The 19,704-nt window shown below is 42.3% G+C and overlaps 1 protein-coding gene and 2 long non-coding RNA genes across 4 annotated transcripts; 1 reads left to right on the plus strand and 2 right to left on the minus strand.

The window, feature by feature from the left end:
- The first annotated feature begins 312 nt into the window (after positions 1 to 312).
- On the plus strand, positions 313 to 11,312 carry LOC144529833 (perforin-1-like). Its single transcript, XM_078269163.1, has 5 exons — positions 313 to 461; positions 7,891 to 8,466; positions 8,596 to 8,734; positions 8,822 to 9,033; positions 9,151 to 11,312. Exons 2-5 carry the CDS (start codon positions 7,934 to 7,936, stop codon positions 10,028 to 10,030), a joined length of 1,764 nt encoding a protein of 587 aa, XP_078125289.1. The 5' UTR covers positions 313 to 461; positions 7,891 to 7,933; the 3' UTR covers positions 10,031 to 11,312.
- A 237-nt stretch (positions 11,313 to 11,549) lies between these two features.
- On the minus strand, positions 11,550 to 14,045 carry LOC144529834 (uncharacterized). Of its 2 annotated transcripts, XR_013503057.1 has the most exons (6): positions 13,985 to 14,045; positions 13,264 to 13,338; positions 12,948 to 12,980; positions 12,621 to 12,659; positions 12,043 to 12,099; positions 11,550 to 11,834 (listed from the first exon to the last, which is right to left on the minus strand). It is a non-coding gene; the product is annotated as an uncharacterized LOC144529834 (long non-coding RNA). The 2 variants fall into 2 exon arrangements; XR_013503056.1 differs by lacking the exon at positions 13,985 to 14,045 and having other exon boundaries at positions 13,264 to 13,428.
- A 176-nt stretch (positions 14,046 to 14,221) lies between these two features.
- Positions 14,222 to 16,215, minus strand: LOC144529836 (uncharacterized). The gene is made up of 4 exons (XR_013503058.1): positions 16,161 to 16,215; positions 15,648 to 15,683; positions 15,132 to 15,176; positions 14,222 to 14,264 (listed from the first exon to the last, which is right to left on the minus strand). It is a non-coding gene; the product is annotated as an uncharacterized LOC144529836 (long non-coding RNA).
- Positions 16,216 to 19,704: the final 3,489 nt, after the last annotated feature.

Genomic DNA, 19,704 nt, shown 5'->3' on the forward strand with positions numbered 1-19,704 from the left:
ATTTTTCTCTGCTGTATCAGTGTTTGCTGCTGAAACACCCCAAATCTATCACAGGGATCATTTAAAATGTCATCCCACCTGATCATTTACAACTATAACGTTACTCTGTCTTTGTGATAGTCTCCTGCTCTCACAAAGTATGGCCACAGCCCACTACCACTTCAGAGAAATGATAGGTTTGTGGTCTCTGGTTCATTATTGACTGGAAGGCCAACCTCACTTTCATGTTGTCACTACCTGTTTGCGATGTCTATAGACCACCAGCTCCTCCCCTCAGTACTGGGTCTGCTCAACATCGATGAAACTGTCAAACCACTTTTTCCCCTCTGCTCTTTTAAAGACCACTGTCACCTCACCCCCTCACTCACTCTGTGCCTGCTTTTTTGACTTTTAAACACAAAGCACTGATATTCATGCTCACAGTCAGTTTCACAACTGCAGCATGAACAGGCAAGACAAAGGTGAGTCTAAGCTGATGTACTCATATGGAAATATTCTTTCCTGTTATTTAAATATACATAACCGCCTGTGGGTATTTAAAGATTGTGTTTTAGCATCGGGTGAACTGTTTATTGCTGTATCAGTGAGTAAAGCAATAGTATAGTTTAGTTATGTCACATTTGTGAGAGCAGTAGTCTTAAACATTCAGTAAGCTATTATACTGTAAGACAAGTCCATTATTTAAATAGCAAATGTTAACCAAAGCAATCGTGTAGTGGTGATAGTTGTGGAGACTCAAATGCAGTTGTAAAAAGATTGGTCTTAGGACCAGATTTTAAATTTGGCAATGGACCGGAAAAAGTATGGGTTAAAATGTTTCACAGTCTGGGGGGCAACAACGAATGTTTGACTAAGAATGTGGAATGGAATAGAGTAATTGATCAGAAAACCTAAGAAGTCTAAAGTTGGAATAGTGGATAAAGAGATCTGAGATATAAACGTGTCAATCCATACAGTGTTTAACAGGCAACAAAAACATCTCTCTATTCTTGTTGCCAGTGAAAAGATTCTTGACAAACAGGCAGACAAGGATGACTGACTTGCATAAAGAAAGTTACAGCAGTCAAAATGCGAGGATACAAAATATATAAAGTCTCCTGATCCTTAAGTCACATAAGGTTTTATTTTCGCAATAGACCTAATGCTGAAAAAGCTACTACTAATGACAGTGTGTCAAATTTTAAGGCAGATTCAACATTGATACAGTGGACCATGCAGTCCTCCTCTCTCGCCTTGATCATTGTGTAGGCATCCAAGGCTCTGCACTTAAATGGTTTAGCTCCTATTTGGGAAATAGGAGCTTCTCTGTCATGATTGGTGACCTCTCCTCGTCACCTGCTCCTCTCTCGTGGGGTACCTCAGGGTTCAATTCTTGGCCCCATCCTGTTTTCCTTATATATAGCCTCTTTCCAACCAAGTAGTTACAGGAACGTAGTTATAGGAACAGTCCACTTCTAAACAGTTCTACTAACTACTCCCCCAAAACAGTTTTTGCCATTTGCATTCACACTGGCCAAGTGGCCATAGGAACTGACCTTTTGTTATTATGCTGCATTCTATTTACCTTGGAACTCAGAAGCTGGAGCTGGGAATGACGTCATACCCGAGTTGAATGCGTTCTATTTAAAAGTCGGATTTTCATTGTTTTCATTAGCTCTAGACCGGTTAGCTATTGTTAGCAATACCAGTTGATAACAACGCATTACGCCGTTTTTTGTGCATGCAAACAGCGTAACATGTCCACAGATAGAAGTTGAACATGCCTGTGTGAACGACTGATTTAGTGACACAAATAAGACAGAAGTGCTTATAACTTTATGTTACTGCAGCTTTTCATAACTGTTGATACAGGGGGCAGCCATGTTGGATTTTGAACTCGGGCTACTGCGAGTTTGTACGAGTTCCGAGCTCGTAAATCCGAGGTCAGGGGGGCGTGTTTATGACTTTGACCTTGTTAAAACCGAGTTGCGAGGTAAATTGAACCGGCATTATAATCACAGCCATCTAACCACCACTATGCGTAAAAGCCCCTGCCCTGAAGTAGGAGCTAAAAGAGTTACAGGAACTGTGGCCAGAAGAACTTAATAATCCCCAAACTGGTCCAGTCGGAACACAAGAAAAAAAAGGGTTCCAGGAACGTTATGTTCTAGGAACTGCAAAAATCCCTCCAGTCGGAAAGAGGCTTATGTTGCCTTTAGTGGCTATTATAGGCAAGCACAACCTGTCATTTAATTTTTATGCAGATGATTTGCAAAATAATTTGCCTATGAAGCCAAATGACAGTGTCACACTAAACTCCCTACTTAGTTGTATTAATGATATTAATTATTGTGGCTTTCACATAACTTTCTTAATTTGAACAAAGATAAAACTGAGTGTATTATCTTCAGTACTTCATGCACGCCAAACGGGCCAGCTTTGAGTTTGGGAGCTCTGGCTTCATACACTAAGCCAGCTGTCAAAAAATGTGGGGGTTACATTTGATTGCAGCATGAAATTTGACAAGCAGATCAGCAATGTTGTTAGAATGAGCTTTTTCCAGCTTCGTCTCCTGGCTAAAGTTAAGCCCTTCCTTAACAGGCACGATCTAAAAAAGGCGATTTATGCTTTTATTAGTTCAAGGTTGGATTACTGTAATGCTCTTTATGTTGGTCTGAATCAAACCTCCATCTCACGCCTTCAAGTTGTGCAAAATGCTGCTGCTCGCTTTTTAACAAATACATCTAGATGTGCACACATAACTCCCGTTCTCTACACCCTAAATTGACTCCCTGTGCGTTTTAGAATCAATTTTAAGATTTTATTGTTTGTTTTCAAGGCCTTAAATGGCCTGGCCCCGGAGTATTTGTCCGACATTCTAACCCTGCGTGAGCACCACCGGTCATTGCGGTCTTCAAATCAGCTGGTTTTAGAAGTCCCAAGGTCAAGGTATAAACGGTGGGGTGAGGCTTTTGCAGTTGCTGCCCCCAGACTCTGGAACAAGTTACCCCCTGATACTCGCACTATTACAGATGTTTTCTATGTTTCATTCTTTTTATTGTATGATATGTTGTTTTATTCTTGGTTCCTGATGTAAAGCACTTTGGATACCTGCTGGTTGCTGTAAAGTGCTATATAAATAAATGTTGATTTGATTGATTGATTGATTGACACGTAGACCTTTGCACGTTAACGTTAGCTGCTATGGTTAGCTGTTTATAAAGTGGAAGTAGACAACTTATCAACTAGCAAGCTAATCTGTCTCCATCCATCCATCTTCATCCGCTTATCCGGGGTCGGGTCGCGGGGGTAGCAGCTCCAGCAGGGGACCCCAAACTTCCCTTTCCCGGGCCACATTAACCAGCTCCGACTGGGGGATCCCGAGGCGTTCCCAGGCCAGGTTAGAGATATAATCCCTCCACCTAGTCCTGGGTCTCCCCCGAGGCCTCCTCCCAGCTGGATGTGCCTGGAACACCTCCCTAGGGAGGCGCCCAGGGGGCATCCTTACCAGATGCCCGAACCACCTCAACTGGCTCCTTTCGACGCAAAGGAGCAGCGGCTCTACTCCGAGCTCCTCACGGATAACTGAGCTTCTCACCCTATCTCTAAGGGAGACGCCAGCTACCCGCCTGAGGAAACCCATTTTGGCCGCTTGTACCCTGGATCTTGTTCTTTCGGTCATGACCCAGCCTTCATGACCATAGGTGAGGGTAGGAACAAAAACTGACCGGTAGATTGAGAGCTTTGCCTTCTGGCTCAGCTCTCTTTTCGTCACAACGGTGCGATAAATTGAATGTAATACCGCACCTGCTGTGCCGATTCTCCGACCAATCTCCCGCTCCATTGTCCCCTCACTCGCGAACAAGACCCCAAAGTACTTGAACTCCTTCACTTGGGGTAAGGACTCATTCCCTACCTGGAGAAGGCACTCCATCGGTTTCCTACTGAGAACCATGGCCTCCGATTTAGAGGTGCTGATCCTCATCCCAGCCGCTTCACACTCGGCTGCGAACCGATCCAGTGAGTGCTGAAGGTCACAGGCCGATGATGCCATCAGGACCACATCATCTGCAAAAAGCAGCGATGAGATCCCCAGCCCACCGCACTGCAACCCCTCTCCACCCCGACTACACCTCGATATCCTGTCCATAAATACTACAAACAGGACTGGTGACAAAGCGCAGCCCTGGCGGAGGCCAACTCTCACCTGAAACGAGTCCGACTTACTGCCGAGAACCCGGACACAGCTCTCGCTTTGGTCGTACAGAGATTGGATGGCCCTGAGAAGGGACCCCCTCACCCCGTACTCCCGCAGCACCTCCCACAGTATCTCCCAGGGCACCCGGTCATACGCCTTCTCCAGATCCACAAAACACATGTAGACTGGTTGGGCATACTCCCAGGCTCCCTCCAGGATCCTTGCGAGAGTAAAGATCTGGTCCGTTGTTCCACGACCAGGACGGAATCCGCATTGTTCCTCTTCAACCTGAGATTCGACTATCGACCGAACCCTCCTTTCCAGCACCTTGGAGTAGACTTTACCGGGGAGGCTGAGAAGTGTGATACCCCTGTAATTGGCACACACCCTCTGGTCCCCCTTATTAAAAAGGGGAACCACCACCCCGGTCTGCCACTCCTTAGGCACCGTCCCAGACTTCCACGCAATGTTGAAGAGGCGTGTCAACCAAGACAACCCCTCCACACCCAGAGCTTTAAGCATTTCTGGACGGATCTCATCAATTCCTGGGGCTTTTCCACTGTGGAGTTGTTTAACTACCTCAGCAACCTCCACCAGTGAAATTGATGCCAATCCCCCCTCATCCTCCAGCTCTGCCTCTACCATAGAGGGCATATTAGTCGGATTTAGGAGTTCCTCAAAGTGCTCCTTCCACCGCCCTATTACCTCCTCAGTTGAGGTCAACAGCGTCCCATCCTTACTGTACACAGCTTGGATGGTTCCCCGCTTCCCCCTCCTGAGGTGGCGAACGGTTTTCCAGAAGTACCTTGGTGCCGACCGAAAGTCCTTCTCCATGTCTTCTCCGAACTTCTCCCACACACGCTGCTTTGCCTCTTTCACGGCAGAGGCTGCAGCCCTTCGGGCCCTTTCGGTACCTTGCAACTGCCTCCGGAGTCGTCTGGGATAACATATCCCGGAAAGACTCCTTCTTCAGTTGGACGGCTTCCCTGACCACCGGTGTCCACCACGGTGTTCGTGGGTTACCGCCCCTTGAGGCACCTAAGACCCTAAGACCACAGCTCCTCACCGCAGCTTCAGCAATGGAAACTTTGAACATTGTCCACTCGGGTTCAATGCCCCCAGCCTCCACAGGGATGCACGAAAAGCTCCGCCGGAGGTGTGAGTTGAAAGTCTGTCGGACAGGGGCCTCCTCCAGACGCTCCCAATTTACCCGCACTACCTGTTTGGGCTTACCAGGTCTGTCCAGAGTCTTCCCCCACCCCCTGACCCAACTCACCACCAGATGGTGATCGGTTGACAGCTCCGCCCCTCTCTTCACCCGAGTGTCCAAAACATATGGCCTCAGATCAGATGAAACGATTATAAAATCGATCATTGACCTTTGGCCTAGGGTGCTCTGGTACCAAGTACACTTATGAGCATCCCTATGTTCGAACATGGTGTTCAGTTATAGACAATCCATGACTAGCACAGAAGTCCAACAACAAACAACCACTCTGGTTTAGATCAGGGAGGCCGTTCCTCCCAATCACGCCTCTCCATGTGTCTCCATCATTACCCACGTGCGCGTTGAAGTCCCCCCAGCAGAACTATGGAGTCCCCGACTGGAGCCCCATGCAGGACTCCACTCAAGGTCTCCAAGAAGGCCGAATACTCTGAACTCTTGTTTGGTGCATATGCACAAACAACAGTCAGAGTTTTTCCCCCCACAACCCGCAGGCGTAAGGAGGCGACCCTCTCGTCCACCGGGTTAAACTCCAACGTAGCGGCGCTCAGCCGGGGGCTTGTGAGTATCCCCACACCCGCCCGGCGCCTCACACCCTGGGCAACTCCGGAGAAGAAAAGAGTCCAACCCCTATCCAGGAGTATGGTTCCAGAACCAAGACTGTGCGTAGAGGTAAGCCCCACCAGATCTAACTGGTAGCGCTCCACCTCCCGCACAAGTTCCGTCTCCTTCCCCCACAGAGAGGTGACATTCCACGTCCCCAGAGCCAGCCTCTGCTGCCCGGGTCTGGTCCGTCGAGGCCCCTGACCTTCACTGCCACCCATGTGGCAGCGCACCCGACCCCAGCAGTTCCTCCCACAGGTGGTGGGCCCATGGGATGGAGGGATGTCCGCCACGTAGCTTTTTCGGGCTGTGCCCGGCCGGGCTCCGTGGCAAACCCGGCCACCAGACGCTCGCTGACTCGCTGAGCCCTCCATCTGGGCCTGGCTCCAGACGGGGGCCTCGGGCTTCCTCCGGGCAGGGTCACTTCTTCCCTTCCTCGATTTTTCATAGGATTTTTGAACCATTCTTTGTCTGGCCCCTCACCTGAGACCACTTTGCCTTGGGAGACCCTACCAGGAGCACAAAGCTCCAGACAACACAGCCCTCAGGTTCATAGGGACACACAAACCTCTCCACCACGATAAGGTGATGGTTCCCAGAGAAGGCTAATCTGTCTGCTTATCTATTTTATTCTTTTATTTTATTGGTTAATTTGATAGGGACCATGCACATTTATGAACATTGTTGTATAAAAACACCATGTAAATATGCCAGAATTAGTAAAAATAATAAAAACATAATGGTGACATATACATTGACAAAACAAACAAACCAAAAAAACAAAAAAACAAAAACAAATACATGATGACAAAGAAATTATTCATCCACCTCTCTACTGCATATCAACTCCTTGAACCGATTATAGTAACTTTTAGCACGGCTTATTGTAGAAAGGCTGTAGAAAAACATGTAGATTATCAAAAAGACAAGGTTAGCTCTGCTAGCTAGCGCGCTGCAATCATGTCCGATGGCAGACAGAATTGCAAAATAAAAAGCAATCCAACAGCACATTATACAATGTAAACAAAGACACGTTTTCTTGTGGCGGCTTTTATAAAATGAGCAGTGGTGAAAGTTATTATAGTCTATCATGTTATGATCGGGAGTGACCGAAGACTATGCTCTTCTTCTCCGTTTTTAGTGAATTTCTGTAGCAGAAACAGCACCACCGATAGGTCTGGAATATGAAGTAGCATGTTGAGTCTTTTACAAATGGAGCCGTTTGGACGCACATTTTTTTTGACACGGTTCCAAGGAAGACGGGGGGAAAAAAAAGATTGTTTTGGTACGTGTGGATGTGGCCTTAAAAGGTGCCCTGATGAGTTTTCTTGCAAACAAACAAAAGTTATGTTCGCATTCCGTGTTTCTCACCAAAACACATTGTATGTATCCTTGAGGTCTAAACAACTGCGTTAAATACATTTCCTTACTCATAAAACATTCACATAAAAACCTTTCTAAAAGCATAGTAAAAGTAAAAAGCATAATAGGGCCTTGAGGTACACCACAACAGGAAGAATTCAAAGACGATAGTTATCACTTGTAAGTGAAACTGATCTATTGTGCAGATGAGACTAAACCACAAGGCCTTATCTTAAACTACATCATATAGATGGCCCAAAAGAACAGAATGGTAAACTTTATCAAAAGCAGCAGAGGGGTCTAACACAATTAAAATAACATAATTGCCAATGTCACCAAAGACATTACAAAGTAATTTGTTAGGAGAGCAAACTCGTAAAAAAATACTGAGCCCAAAAATGTCAAACACTTCCAAGGAGTGACAGAATTACTATATGTCCAACGATCAAGTAGTAGGGGTGTACTAATACTAATGTACTGCTTCAATGGCTCATGTTTGTTCACTAAAATGTTTCTTTTTCAGGATAAACCATCAGTTTGCACCCACTACCCAACTTAACAGCAACATGTATCTGTTGAATATTTGCCTCTATGCCAGCCTCGTGCTGTCCCTCCCTCAGTGTACGTATCAATCATGCGTAGAGGGGACACCCAGACAGTGCCTGGATGCAGAATTTGCTCCAGGTACCAATTTGGCTGGTGAAGGCTTTGATATCACCAAAATGGAACGTAAAGGAGCTTTTGTTCTCGATATGAATCAGTGGAAACACAAGGACAAAACGTGCACCCTTTGTAGCAACCCCTATCTGGAAAACAAAAAGCAAAAGCTCCCCTTGTCAGTGGTGGACTGGAGACCAAAGCAGTCCTGCAGCATGAAAGTGACCAGTACACTCCACCGATCCAGTGAGTCTGTGGTCAGTTCCAGCACCTCTTCTGTGGAAAACAACTGGCAGGCCAATCTAGATGTTAATGTGGGTGAAAAAGGCGGCTCAGTGATGCTAGCTGGTACTAATTCTAAATTGGCTGATTACTCCATGGAAAGAACAAAGAATGACAAGTTCAGCTTCACAAGCCACAGCATGTCCTGTGAGTTCTACAGGTAAGAAGAGGATGACATTTCTTCACACACAAAAATGTTCTTTCCTAGCTCTGAAAATAAATGCTAAATACTTTTATATACTTGTTTAATATTGGTTTGGTCTTTTATCTGGTGTTTCACTGTTAACAGCTATAGAGTGACCGGCACTCCCAAGTTGCACAGAGAATTTCGCAAAGCAGTGAAACAGCTCCCTAAAACCTACAGCCCTGAATACAAGCAACGATTTTACAAACTGATTGACAACTTTGGCACCCATTATGTTACCAAGGTAAACAAAAAATAAACCAATAAAATAAAATGAACAACAAAGTAAAGCATTTGCTTATGCAGTATGTGTTTAAATATATCATTCCAGGTGAAATTGGGAGGAAGTGTTCTATCTGTGACCAGCATCAGGCAGTGCCAGGCCAGCCTGCAGGGCCTCAGCCTGGAGGAGGTAGAAATGTGCCTGGAAGTTGAGGCGTCCGCCAGCATTAAAGCTACAATAAAAACTCAAGCAAAACACTGCCAGAAGGACATTAACAAGATGGAAAGTAAGACATCCTTCTCCAGCCTCTTCAATGATAGGTATTTTCTCATTTATTTTCTCACAATTTCTATTTATTTACATACTTTGACTGAATACACTCTTAGAAATAACTATTTTCAAGACCAGACTCAATTCTTTAACTCTCTCGTCTACAGGTTCACAGAAATAAAAGGGGGTTATACCACGGAGCCGGACCTTCTTTTCTCTGCTGACAAAGATCCATCAGCCTACAAAGAATGGCTGAACTCACTATCACAGAACCCAGACATAGTCTCATATTCCCTGGACTCGCTTCACGAATTACTGCCTACTAACACCCCTGTCCGTAAGAACCTGCGCTCAGCCATTAGCCATTATATCCTGGAGAAAGGCTTGTGGAAGAACTGCACTGACCGCTGTCAGGCCGGCATCAAGAGCGACCCAAGGGATACCTGTGTCTGCCAATGCCACAATGACCCTGCTGTAAACCAAGACTGCTGCCCGACCCGGAAGGGCATGGCACGGGTCATTATAACTGTACAGCGGGCTTCTGGTCTTTGGGGAGACCACACCACAGCCACGGATGGCTACGTGAAGGTGTCCTTCAACGGGCAGATGGTCCAACGTTCTCCTGTCATTCACAACAACAACAACCCACACTGGGCCATGGTCGTTGACCTAGGCCCCCAGGATTTGTCAGCGGGAAGTAAAGTGAGATTTGAAGTGTGGGATCAGGACAACAACTGGGACGACGACCTGTTGGGAGAATGTGAGCAGGACCTCTCTGCTGGAGTCAAGGAGGATCTCTGTAACCTGCAACATGGCCAACTATTCTACAAATGGGAGGTGAAATGTGCTCCGAGTCTGAGCGGAGATTTATGCAAGGACTATAAACCTTCGCCTATGAGTCAAAGTCTGAAGAGGATGTATGTGTCCCGTCATGCACATCCTGTTCCAAAGGCCATCCTCTTAGAGATGGGTGTGTTTGTGGATGAAACCAGCTCACAGAAAAACCTAAGTCTTATTGCCCAGACTCAAAAGATTAATATGATATAACAGCCATGCTTGGCTTTACTGAGGCTTATATTCAAAGTGTAAGCAATTGTTTTTAGTGTATTGACGCGTGTAATCTAAGCAAAAGCATCCATAACTGTCATCCCTTATTAAATCTCTACTGATCAATAAAGATGAGAGGTACATCAGTTAGGGAAGAATTGATGAAATGTTGAGAAAGTGGCTGCAACTCAACATCAGGAAAAGGTCCTTTATATTTTGTTGATGTGATAGAACACCCATGTTTGGCTTTACGCATGCTTACATAGCAACATTACTCTTTTTATTAAGGTTAATTGAAGCAAAACACTTTATCCATCCTTTATTAAATCTCTACTGATCACAATGAATGAGAAGTATGTCTGTTGGGGAGAAGGTATAATGTGTTGACGGCTGCAACTCAATTATGGAAAAACTGTCCTAATACTTCACTTTGTTTGTTTTGTTTAATTTACATTTAAGTCTGCAGTTTACAATTTCTGTACATGTGTTTGACAGAAGAGTATTGTATAGGCTTTCAGAAATTAACATCAGCAAAAGATTCAGATGACTGAAATCTATTGCTGTTTAAATATTCAAAAAATGTATATTCAAAATGTGAGGTGGGTTGGATCAGGTTAGGACAAGGATTGATTTCAATGTGATTTGCGCCTGACCTGGGTTACTCCCAACCAGGCCGGGACTAACTATGTGATTGGTTGAAAATGACGTCACAGGTTGCCACACACTTTGAAAAAACAACAACATCAATTTTGTCACACTGTGCTTTACGCTGGGGTTTCACCATAGACTGTATAAAACTAGGATTTTAACAGGCAGCTTCAACAGCAGCAGAGCAGAGTGATTCAATTCTTTTTCACAGTCAACAGTCCACTGTCCACTGTCAGTGAGTGCCTGGATGTTCACTAGTCTGCCTTTTGCAGAGCGGTAGCAGAGTTTTACAGGTAAAACTGCCAAAAGAAGCGTTGAACATTGTCAGACAACCCTGGCCCAACCCCGGTCAGTGGTGTGAAAGAGGTATAAATGTTCTTGCTTGATTTAATGCAGCTTTTACTTATAAACTTATTCATGCCTTATTTGCTGTATATCTTTTTATTTACAGATACAAAAATAACATGCTTCAAGATTGTATGTTTTGTGATTGTGCAATCACATTGTAGCATTTTATTATCTACTGTATACAAACATTTATAATATCTACTAGTGTGCTTTATGTATTTAAATGACATTATTTTGTGTTATTGTTTATGTGTATCCATAATAAAAGCATAATATCTAAACTGTTTGAAGTATTTGAGGTTTGATCTCATTGTTTTGATCAGGGTGTTCATGATGCTATCTTAGGCAGTGTTGCTCGACATGAGAAAGGAAGTGGTAAAACTTCCTGTGTACGGATGAGGCTTCGCTGACACTATTACATAGAACAATGCATGCAGGTAAACATTATGTACAATATTTTCACTCAAAAGCTTCTATTCCGCATCATATGATATATAATGGATTAGATTAAAACAGTTAAATCATCATTTTAATATTTATTTTAAAACATTGAGGCAAATCAATCACCACCACCTTTTTTCCAGTGTTGACAGAATAAGACTGGTGGGGCACGGCAGGTTTTGGACAAACAAGACAAATGTCCACTTACAGAGAAAGACACAGAGGTTACGAAAAATAAAGCACAAGACGAAACAGACAACACAACAGGACCCAATAAGATGAAACGCACAAAAAGCTTTAAAACACATTACACTGAACACGTTAAGGAAATGATCCACTTAAAGAAGCCCAGGTCATTTGAATTAACCTGGTTAAAGACAGAGACAAAGAGGACAGGGGGGAGGAACACAAAGATACTGAATCAGGAAACAATGAATTTGATTGGTTGATAACAAGCACAAGACCACAACACAATTTATACAGTGGTAATGAAATCACATGATGCCCCCCCCTTGGTTTTATAATGTTTTAACTAGACCTTCATGCACCAATTGTAAACCTTCCTTCATTCTAACCTTTGTATCCATTTCCAAGGGCACCGTTTACTCCGCCATATTTGCCAGCTTGCTCTCCTGTGAAAGGATCAACCCAGTTCAATGTTATAAATGTGCTCAGAAGGAAACTGCAGCAGCAAGAAAAAGAGGTATGACAGCTACTGTAGGTTAAACCTTGCAAAAAAATGGTTAGGACTCAGCCAACATTAGGCCCCATACCCTTGAGTGGAAAATAATCCATGAATGATCTGCAGTTGTACTTTTGGCGTGACAGCAATTTAGGTAAAAGTACATGTTCAGAGCATGTAAAAAGAACAATTATGAGTACAGAAATCATTTTCCAAGAATAGATTTACCACGTGTGTTTTACTCAGGAAGAAAATGTGCACGTTTGAAAGCACAGTAATATTTAGACACATACAAAACTGCACAATACTGTAATTAGATATGAAAGCTATTGTGTAGCACAGCAAAATGTGCAGTACACTCTGTGCTGCCACTGTAATATTATGCAAGAAGACATGACTAATGAGGTCACCAGAAACAGCAAAGTGAGTGGAAGTTGATCATAAATGAGGAAGTCTGGGTTTCTTGCTTACCCAAGGCATCTTGAGTTGCTCCCAGCTGTGCACCATAACCTTTTCAAACACAAGCAAAGATGTTACATTTATAAAACAGACCAAATACACAAAATACATTGATGTTATGAATGTTTGGACTTCAGGAGTAGCTAGAAAAATGTGCACAGCTAACGGTTATACTAAAAAATTCAAATCTCAATTATGCAAGACATACTAAAAATACTACATGCTCATGCAGCCACCTCTGTGAATTGCAATGTGATGTACTGCTGTGACAGTAGGGGCCTTGTGCATTGTGTGAAAGGATGTTTGTGTTTTATTTGGTGAGAGTGCATGAAAAATCACCTGTTTGCTGAGCTCCATATCCTGTTCCAGCTCCTGAAACAACACAACATGTAGATAATTGGACTTCAATTAAGGTAACACTGATGAGTGATAACAGACATAAGTATTGTAGACATAGAGACACAAACACACACAGCCTCAAAGCTCTGATCACAAGCATTGTTATCCATTTTTTCTATTATCTGCTCAACTAACGGTTCCAACCTCAGTGGGAATTATCACACCCTGCTGCTTCAAAGAAACAGACAAACTGTTATATTTCCATCACACAGTTTCTCACACCTCATAGCGCACACACTCGCTCTGTCATTCTCACCATATTTGTTGCCGGTTTTGGCGTCTTCAGCACCAAGGTTGAACTGCTGAGCAGGATACGGGTAGCTTCCATCCCCTGGTGGGGGGGGGGGGGGTGTGACAAATCTGTTAAGTATTTGTTCTAGTAGCTGTGATATTTTGTAAACTGGTAAACAGGAGGGGTGACTGTGGTGTAACAAAACGAGAATGATGGTTGTATTTTGTTGTTGGAGTTTATGAGAGCCTAAGGCTGGGGGTGTCGATTTTATTTTCGTTATTGTATCGTACAGCATTTTGAGGCCCTTAATACTGTGACTGACGACTAAATAAATAATCTGACGTGACAAAATTAATTTCAAGTCCATTATTTTTGTATATCTGGACACCTTGGAGTGCATTATTATGCTTACAACATGGCTCCTTACTTACCACAGGCAAAACACTGTATTTAAATCATCATCTGTTTAGTCAATTTTGTTTAACTCACAGTAAGATCCAATAGTATTATGCTTTAGTAAAAAGTATTGTTGCAATGGTTACCTTAAAGGAATAGTTCAACATTTTGGGAAATACGCTTGTTGTTGTTATCTTTAGCTGTTCTTTGACTTTGACAGACCCCTGCCAGCCAATCAGGAAATGAGTATTTTCAATGGCCACAGTAGAACTTATTATGTGAATTTGATACAACTTACTATGATGTGTACTGTAATACAGATGTACTTGCAAACGCATACAGCTCTTACCCTCCAGTCCAGTAGGAATCACTGGAGCATTACCGTAAGGTACCTGAGCAGCTCCTCCTCCTGCAAGGAAAAAAATCTGATGGGGAAACTTACTCATATCTCTTCTCGTTTCAGCCTTTTACCCACACATACTATGGACCAGCTCTGTGCTATCCACTAGTTCAAGTCTGACTCATGCATGGAAAGCCACATTGATAGAAGCATGACAGAAGGATGAGGTCATGTCAGCACTGCTCACCATATTTGCCACCAGTTGAGTCCAGTCCTGCACCATGTGCTCCTGAAAGAAGACAAGGGGGGCTTCAGTGACATCACAGACAATATATTAATACAGAGCTCTTATTGGTGAATTGGAGGAGGTTATTTCGCTCCAGCTTGATATGATTTGTAATAAAAGATTTGACTGAAATGTGATCAACAGATATTAGCTTTAGCCTATTTGCTGCATTTCTGTTCTGGAAACTACACTGCTATGTATTATGTAATCAACTCATAAGTTACTATGATCAATCTTAAAAGGAAGGAGTGTGTGTCGGTGAGTATGAAGTTAGCAGGAACGCTTTAGCCTTGAGCCTTGAATGTAGCCTTCAGTTTATCTGTCGGTGTATAAATGCTACTACTCCTCAAAACCCAAGCCAAGTTCCTGTGTCTTGCATGCTAGCTGCTGGTTAAAGAAAGTGAAGGGGATTGGCCGGCACAGGGAGGTGAATGTCTATGTCTATATTTGTAAAATGATACATTTATGGTAGAATGAACTGTTGTTTGTCTTGTTTAATGTCTGTATCTACGACAAATGAGAATAACATAATAATAGGTAGTAGTATAAAGTAGTACAGAAGAGACTTGGTGTTCTCTTCAGTGAAATAAAAAAAAAAAAATTGTATATCTATCGGTACCAGCATCAGACAAAATGAGTTTAAAAATAACAGAATATATAGAATATTGGCCAAAATCCAATATCGTACATCCCTTCAGGGAAGTGTTTGATAATATCATATTTTCCACTAGTTTAATTTAAATTTGATTGCTTGATTGTGCAAGCTTGGTGGAGTCATTCCCACTTCTAGTGTTTAAATTTGTTTAAGTGTTTGGCAGCCAAAGGAACACAGTGTCATCTCTAATGCTGCTCCATCCTTAAATCTCTTACCATATGCCCCCTGGACCTGTCCAGCGTAGCCTCCTGTACTGAGGGCTGGAAAAATTAGAACAAATATAAACATGCAGGTGAGACACTGTTAATCCATTAACCGATTCACACCTTTAAATTAAACTGTGTGAAAAGCAACTACATGAGCAGGAGATCAGAAACCCCCAGAATAAACTGGTCAGCTTCTATAAATAAGAGACAATAGCTACACCCAGTGGATAAAATACCAGACTGGACATGTGTGCTTCCTTGAAGGCCTCTTATTTTGTCAGTTGTATATTTGTCCCATGTTAAAGCATCTACGGGTTAGTGCCATCACCTGTTATGGGTTTTAACAGGTTATAACTCCCCAAAACTGTTACCTTGATGCTTCCCTGCTTTGTTCTCAGCACCATCAGCTAAGTCTGAAGGGTAACCAAGCCCTGAAACATAGTTCTAATTAGCATTATAATTATATCTGTGAGTTAGATTGAGTTCTCCTTAACCCCTCGCCTTTTTTCTTCAAATGACACTCACCAGCCCTGTGACCATCGCTGTAACCATTCCCATAACCTGCAGAGAGAAGGAGCTATATGTTAAAACATTTAAAAAGGAGTATTTAATTTTAAAAACATATATAATTCAAAGCTGAACCTTTCAAGTCAGTGCCGTTTTTGACATTTCTGATTGTACCCGGAACCAAAAGTAAAGGAAATCTTCAAGAGAGCCCTCTGCATGCATGTGAAAAACCTGTAGGCAAAGCGTTTGTACCAACATCTTAGAGAAAAAACAAAGAAAGTCCCTAAACGCAAAGGATCAGCCTGTCTTAACTGAATATCATCACTCCTGTCAGTGACAGCTTTGATGCAGATTCCCTCTGACACCAAACAGAATGAAGAGGGATCCTCAGTCATTGCAGGCAGACAATTCAAGTTTCAAGGATAAGGTTTTGTTTTTTTATATTTAAATTGTATTCTATGTTGCCTTCTGTAACTCACAGTACACAATTTGACTGGTATAATTGGAATGTACTGATGAGTTGCCACTTACCAAAGCCATTGCCTGCCATGGCACCCAGGTGTCCTGTTGCTCCCTCACCATAGCCTGTGATAACACACATTCAAAACATATTGCATGGGACACAGACTCTTGCTTCTTCTGCATTTGTTTACCAAAAGACATCAACATTTAACTTGGGACAAATATGAAACACGGAAAGATATATATATATATATATATATATATATATATATATATATATATATATATATATATATATATATATATATATAGATGCTCTGACTTCTATGCATACAAACAAAGAGAAAAAGGCATCCACATAATTTGGATATGATTGAAATGGTTTGCGAGTAACCAAAGTTTTGTTTTTAAACACAAAATAAACACTATCAATTATTCACCAGAAAGGAAAGGAAGACTCTGAAGCAGCTTCTTTTGTGACCTTTAAAGAAAGGTGAAGATGAACTCAGACACAGCTGATTTTTTTTTTCTAGAAAGACTCACAAGCAAATAATGGGTTTACAAGGCAAAGTAGGAGGAGTAACATCTGATTTTCTGCTGCGTGACCATAGACTGTATATTAATGGACAGCACATGTGTGACGTCATCCATTGGTTTGTGGAGATCTGCTATCTGTCTTCGAGTTTGCCGTTACGGGCGCAGCCATCCTGGTTGCGGATGTGACGATTTTAGACGAGAGGGAGGAGCTGCTTACACTCTACGTTACGTTACACACTTTCACTGGCAATCACATCATAGCCACGCCCTAAAACACCTCCTGCTTTATCGCCGATATTAAAATCAACGAGACCATAATTTAAAAAAATTAACATCATTCTGTGTTGCAGAAGACTTAAAACTAGCGATTGAGACCATAAACTCATTATGAAAATGTTTACTGAGGTAATAAATCAAGTGAGAAGTGGGTCACTTTCTCATAGACTTCTACAGAAACCGAAGTCCTTTTGCAACCGCGTGTGTCGCCCCCTGCTGGAATTCAGATAGAATGCAGGTTTAAGGCACTTCCGCATTTGCAGCACTTCGCCGAACCGGATGGGTTGTCCATTAATATTATACAGTCTATGGGCGTGACACAGGATCTACTGTCGGTGATTCAGATTCTGAACATTAAAATTCAGGTGGAGAGAATTTCTGATTGTCTTAAGATTGTGTTGTCGGAAAAGCTTCGACATTTGCATAATGTCATTGGGTTTGTGGAGGAGGCCCTTTAGATCAAGAGAGTACAAACTGAGATTGAAAAGACTTCAGAAAGGAGACACATAGTTAAATTACTCCACAGCCTCACCAGGTAACTTCCCTGCAACGCCTAGGGGATACCCACCCTGTCCATGAGCAGCAGCAGCTGAGATTTATTTTAGAGAAAGAGTTAGGAGTTAGGACATGGTGCAAAGGGAAAAAAAATGCCAAATGAAAACGAAGAAAAGAAAAATATAAATGAACATGTACCTCCAAGTTTGCCAGCTGCACCACCCAAGTATCCTCCCTGTCCCATACCTGTAGGCAGTGCATGGGAATCATTTACCACAGGTAGTGTAAATCTACATCTCCATCTGCTGGCAAAACAAAATCAAAATCTGCTGGTTTCCTGTGTTGTGTGTCTGTGCCCAACATTACCTGCTCCGTAGGCCCCGGCGCCCAGGCTTGCTCCCAGATAGTTTCCTGCTCCACCCATATATCCTGTGGAGGAAGTCAACACAAGCTTAGCAAAATCACCTGTGATTTTCTGTTGGCTGGAAGGACATGACCCCTGATTTATTTATTTATTAATAAAACACTAGTGCCAACATTTATAGAGAAAAACATGAGTATCGAACGCTCAGTACTGCTTATGGTTTAAATCAAAATCACGTTTGAAACACATAATAAAACCGTTCCCATATACAGTAGATACAGAGGCTGCACAGTAGATACAGGGGCTGCTGTGCAGCTTACAGAGGAACAAAAAACAAAACACACACACACACACAATAGATTTCAACATGTTTTCCAGGGTTGGATTGACATTTTTTGCACCCTCTCCACTGAATACTTTCCTGGAATGAATCCAAAAAACCACACCACCAGATGCTGTATCTTCCTTCAGCATCTCTTTATAACGTCTTTTTTGTGGGTCATACACATATTTTTCCTTGTTTTACATATAGTCTTTTCTGTCTCTAATATCTCTTTATTTCCCTTTTCAACGGTCTTTAAAGCACTTTGTAACCTCTGCTCTAAAAAGTGCTAAATAACTAAAGTTTGCTTGCCTGCTTCAAATAACAGTATGTGACAACCTGAAACTCATTGTATGTATAACCAGAAAGACACACAATGAGACACATAGATGATGTTGGTGATAGTTTTTGGTGAGGTTTTTAACATCGCTTAGAGCAAAAATAAGAGCTACAGCATCAGGACCATTTTCTAGAAAACTGTACCAGATGTACCTATTACTATACTTGTAGATACAGTTTACCATGCATCAACCATAATTAAATAAATATTGTAATGTGAAGGTAAAGAGATTAACCAACACAGACTTTAATTTAAAAAAAACCTCATTGTCCTGACATCCATCAATGATTAAGAGATCAAGTAAATATGAGCCTTAAATGCACAGCCCAAGGTATTAGTGAATACTACAACACCGTCCACAAACAAATGTCCCAAGGACAATAGAAAAGTGTGTTTTTGGCTGTGGGACTATGAGCTCATGAAGGAGGATCCAACCTTTATAATGACAGAAGACTTTCCTAATTTGGGAAAAAACTTTCAAATAGGATAAGTGTACGACTTGCAGATATGAAAGAATATTAAAGTATGTTTTGTGGTTCGATACACAGAGATCACAAACACATTACTACTTCTTAGCTCTCAAATGCCCTCTGACAGTTGGTTTAGTATAAACAGAAGCCACACTAATCCTGTTACCAAGAAGCATTCCATTTTTACAACTGCCTGAAAATGCCCCTCTTCCTGCTTTTGCTTTTTGGGAGACTCAACTACACAATCTATGGTCAGTAAAGAGCTTCAGAGCTCTGTATTTATTCTTAATTGGTTTGTTACTCGTTTGTTTCCTGAGAAACTAGCAGGTGCCTACCACTACTGTTAGCAGCTGAGGGCCCTAAAGCACCTGGATCGTGACACAAACACCAACATTATTCAATAATAATAATAGTAATAATCTATTTTATGTCTAAATTCAGGAAGATTTGTTTAATTTGTTCAGCATGCCTGAGGACATGCAGGAGACAGTTTACTACTGGCTCACTCTCCTGTACATCAGAAAACGGATCATCACTCTCAAAAGGAATCTGTGATTCAACCTCACAATGATGCTATGATTCTCTATCCATACAAAGGTGAAACTAAATTATACAAGGACACTGTTTAGCTCTTTCATGTGGCTGATTTCCAGATAGCTGTTAGCAGTTAGCTCCTTGTTTGCATCTCCATTAGATATAAATGTATGCTTTTTTATATCAGATTGTTACCCAATAATCCCAAGACGCAGTAAGTGACAACATGTAAATGGTGTGATTATTTAGACTTCTGCCAACCTGCAGAAGACTAA

This window comes from Sander vitreus, chromosome 15, assembly GCF_031162955.1.
Source record: "Sander vitreus isolate 19-12246 chromosome 15, sanVit1, whole genome shotgun sequence".
Lineage (NCBI taxonomy): Eukaryota > Metazoa > Chordata > Actinopteri > Perciformes > Percidae > Sander > Sander vitreus.

What these genes read in the sequence shown, in the direction of transcription:
- LOC144529833 (XM_078269163.1), top strand. Translation starts at nt 7,934, where the DNA reads ATGTATCTGTTGAATATTTGCCTCTATGCCAGCCTCGTGCTGTCCCTC. An exon ending in ATGTCCTGTGAGTTCTACAG is followed by an intron (nt 8,467 to 8,595) that starts GTAAGAAGAGGA and finishes CACTGTTAACAG; the next exon opens with CTATAGAGTGACCGGCACTC. An exon ending in GCACCCATTATGTTACCAAG is followed by an intron (nt 8,735 to 8,821) that starts GTAAACAAAAAA and finishes ATATCATTCCAG; the next exon opens with GTGAAATTGGGAGGAAGTGT.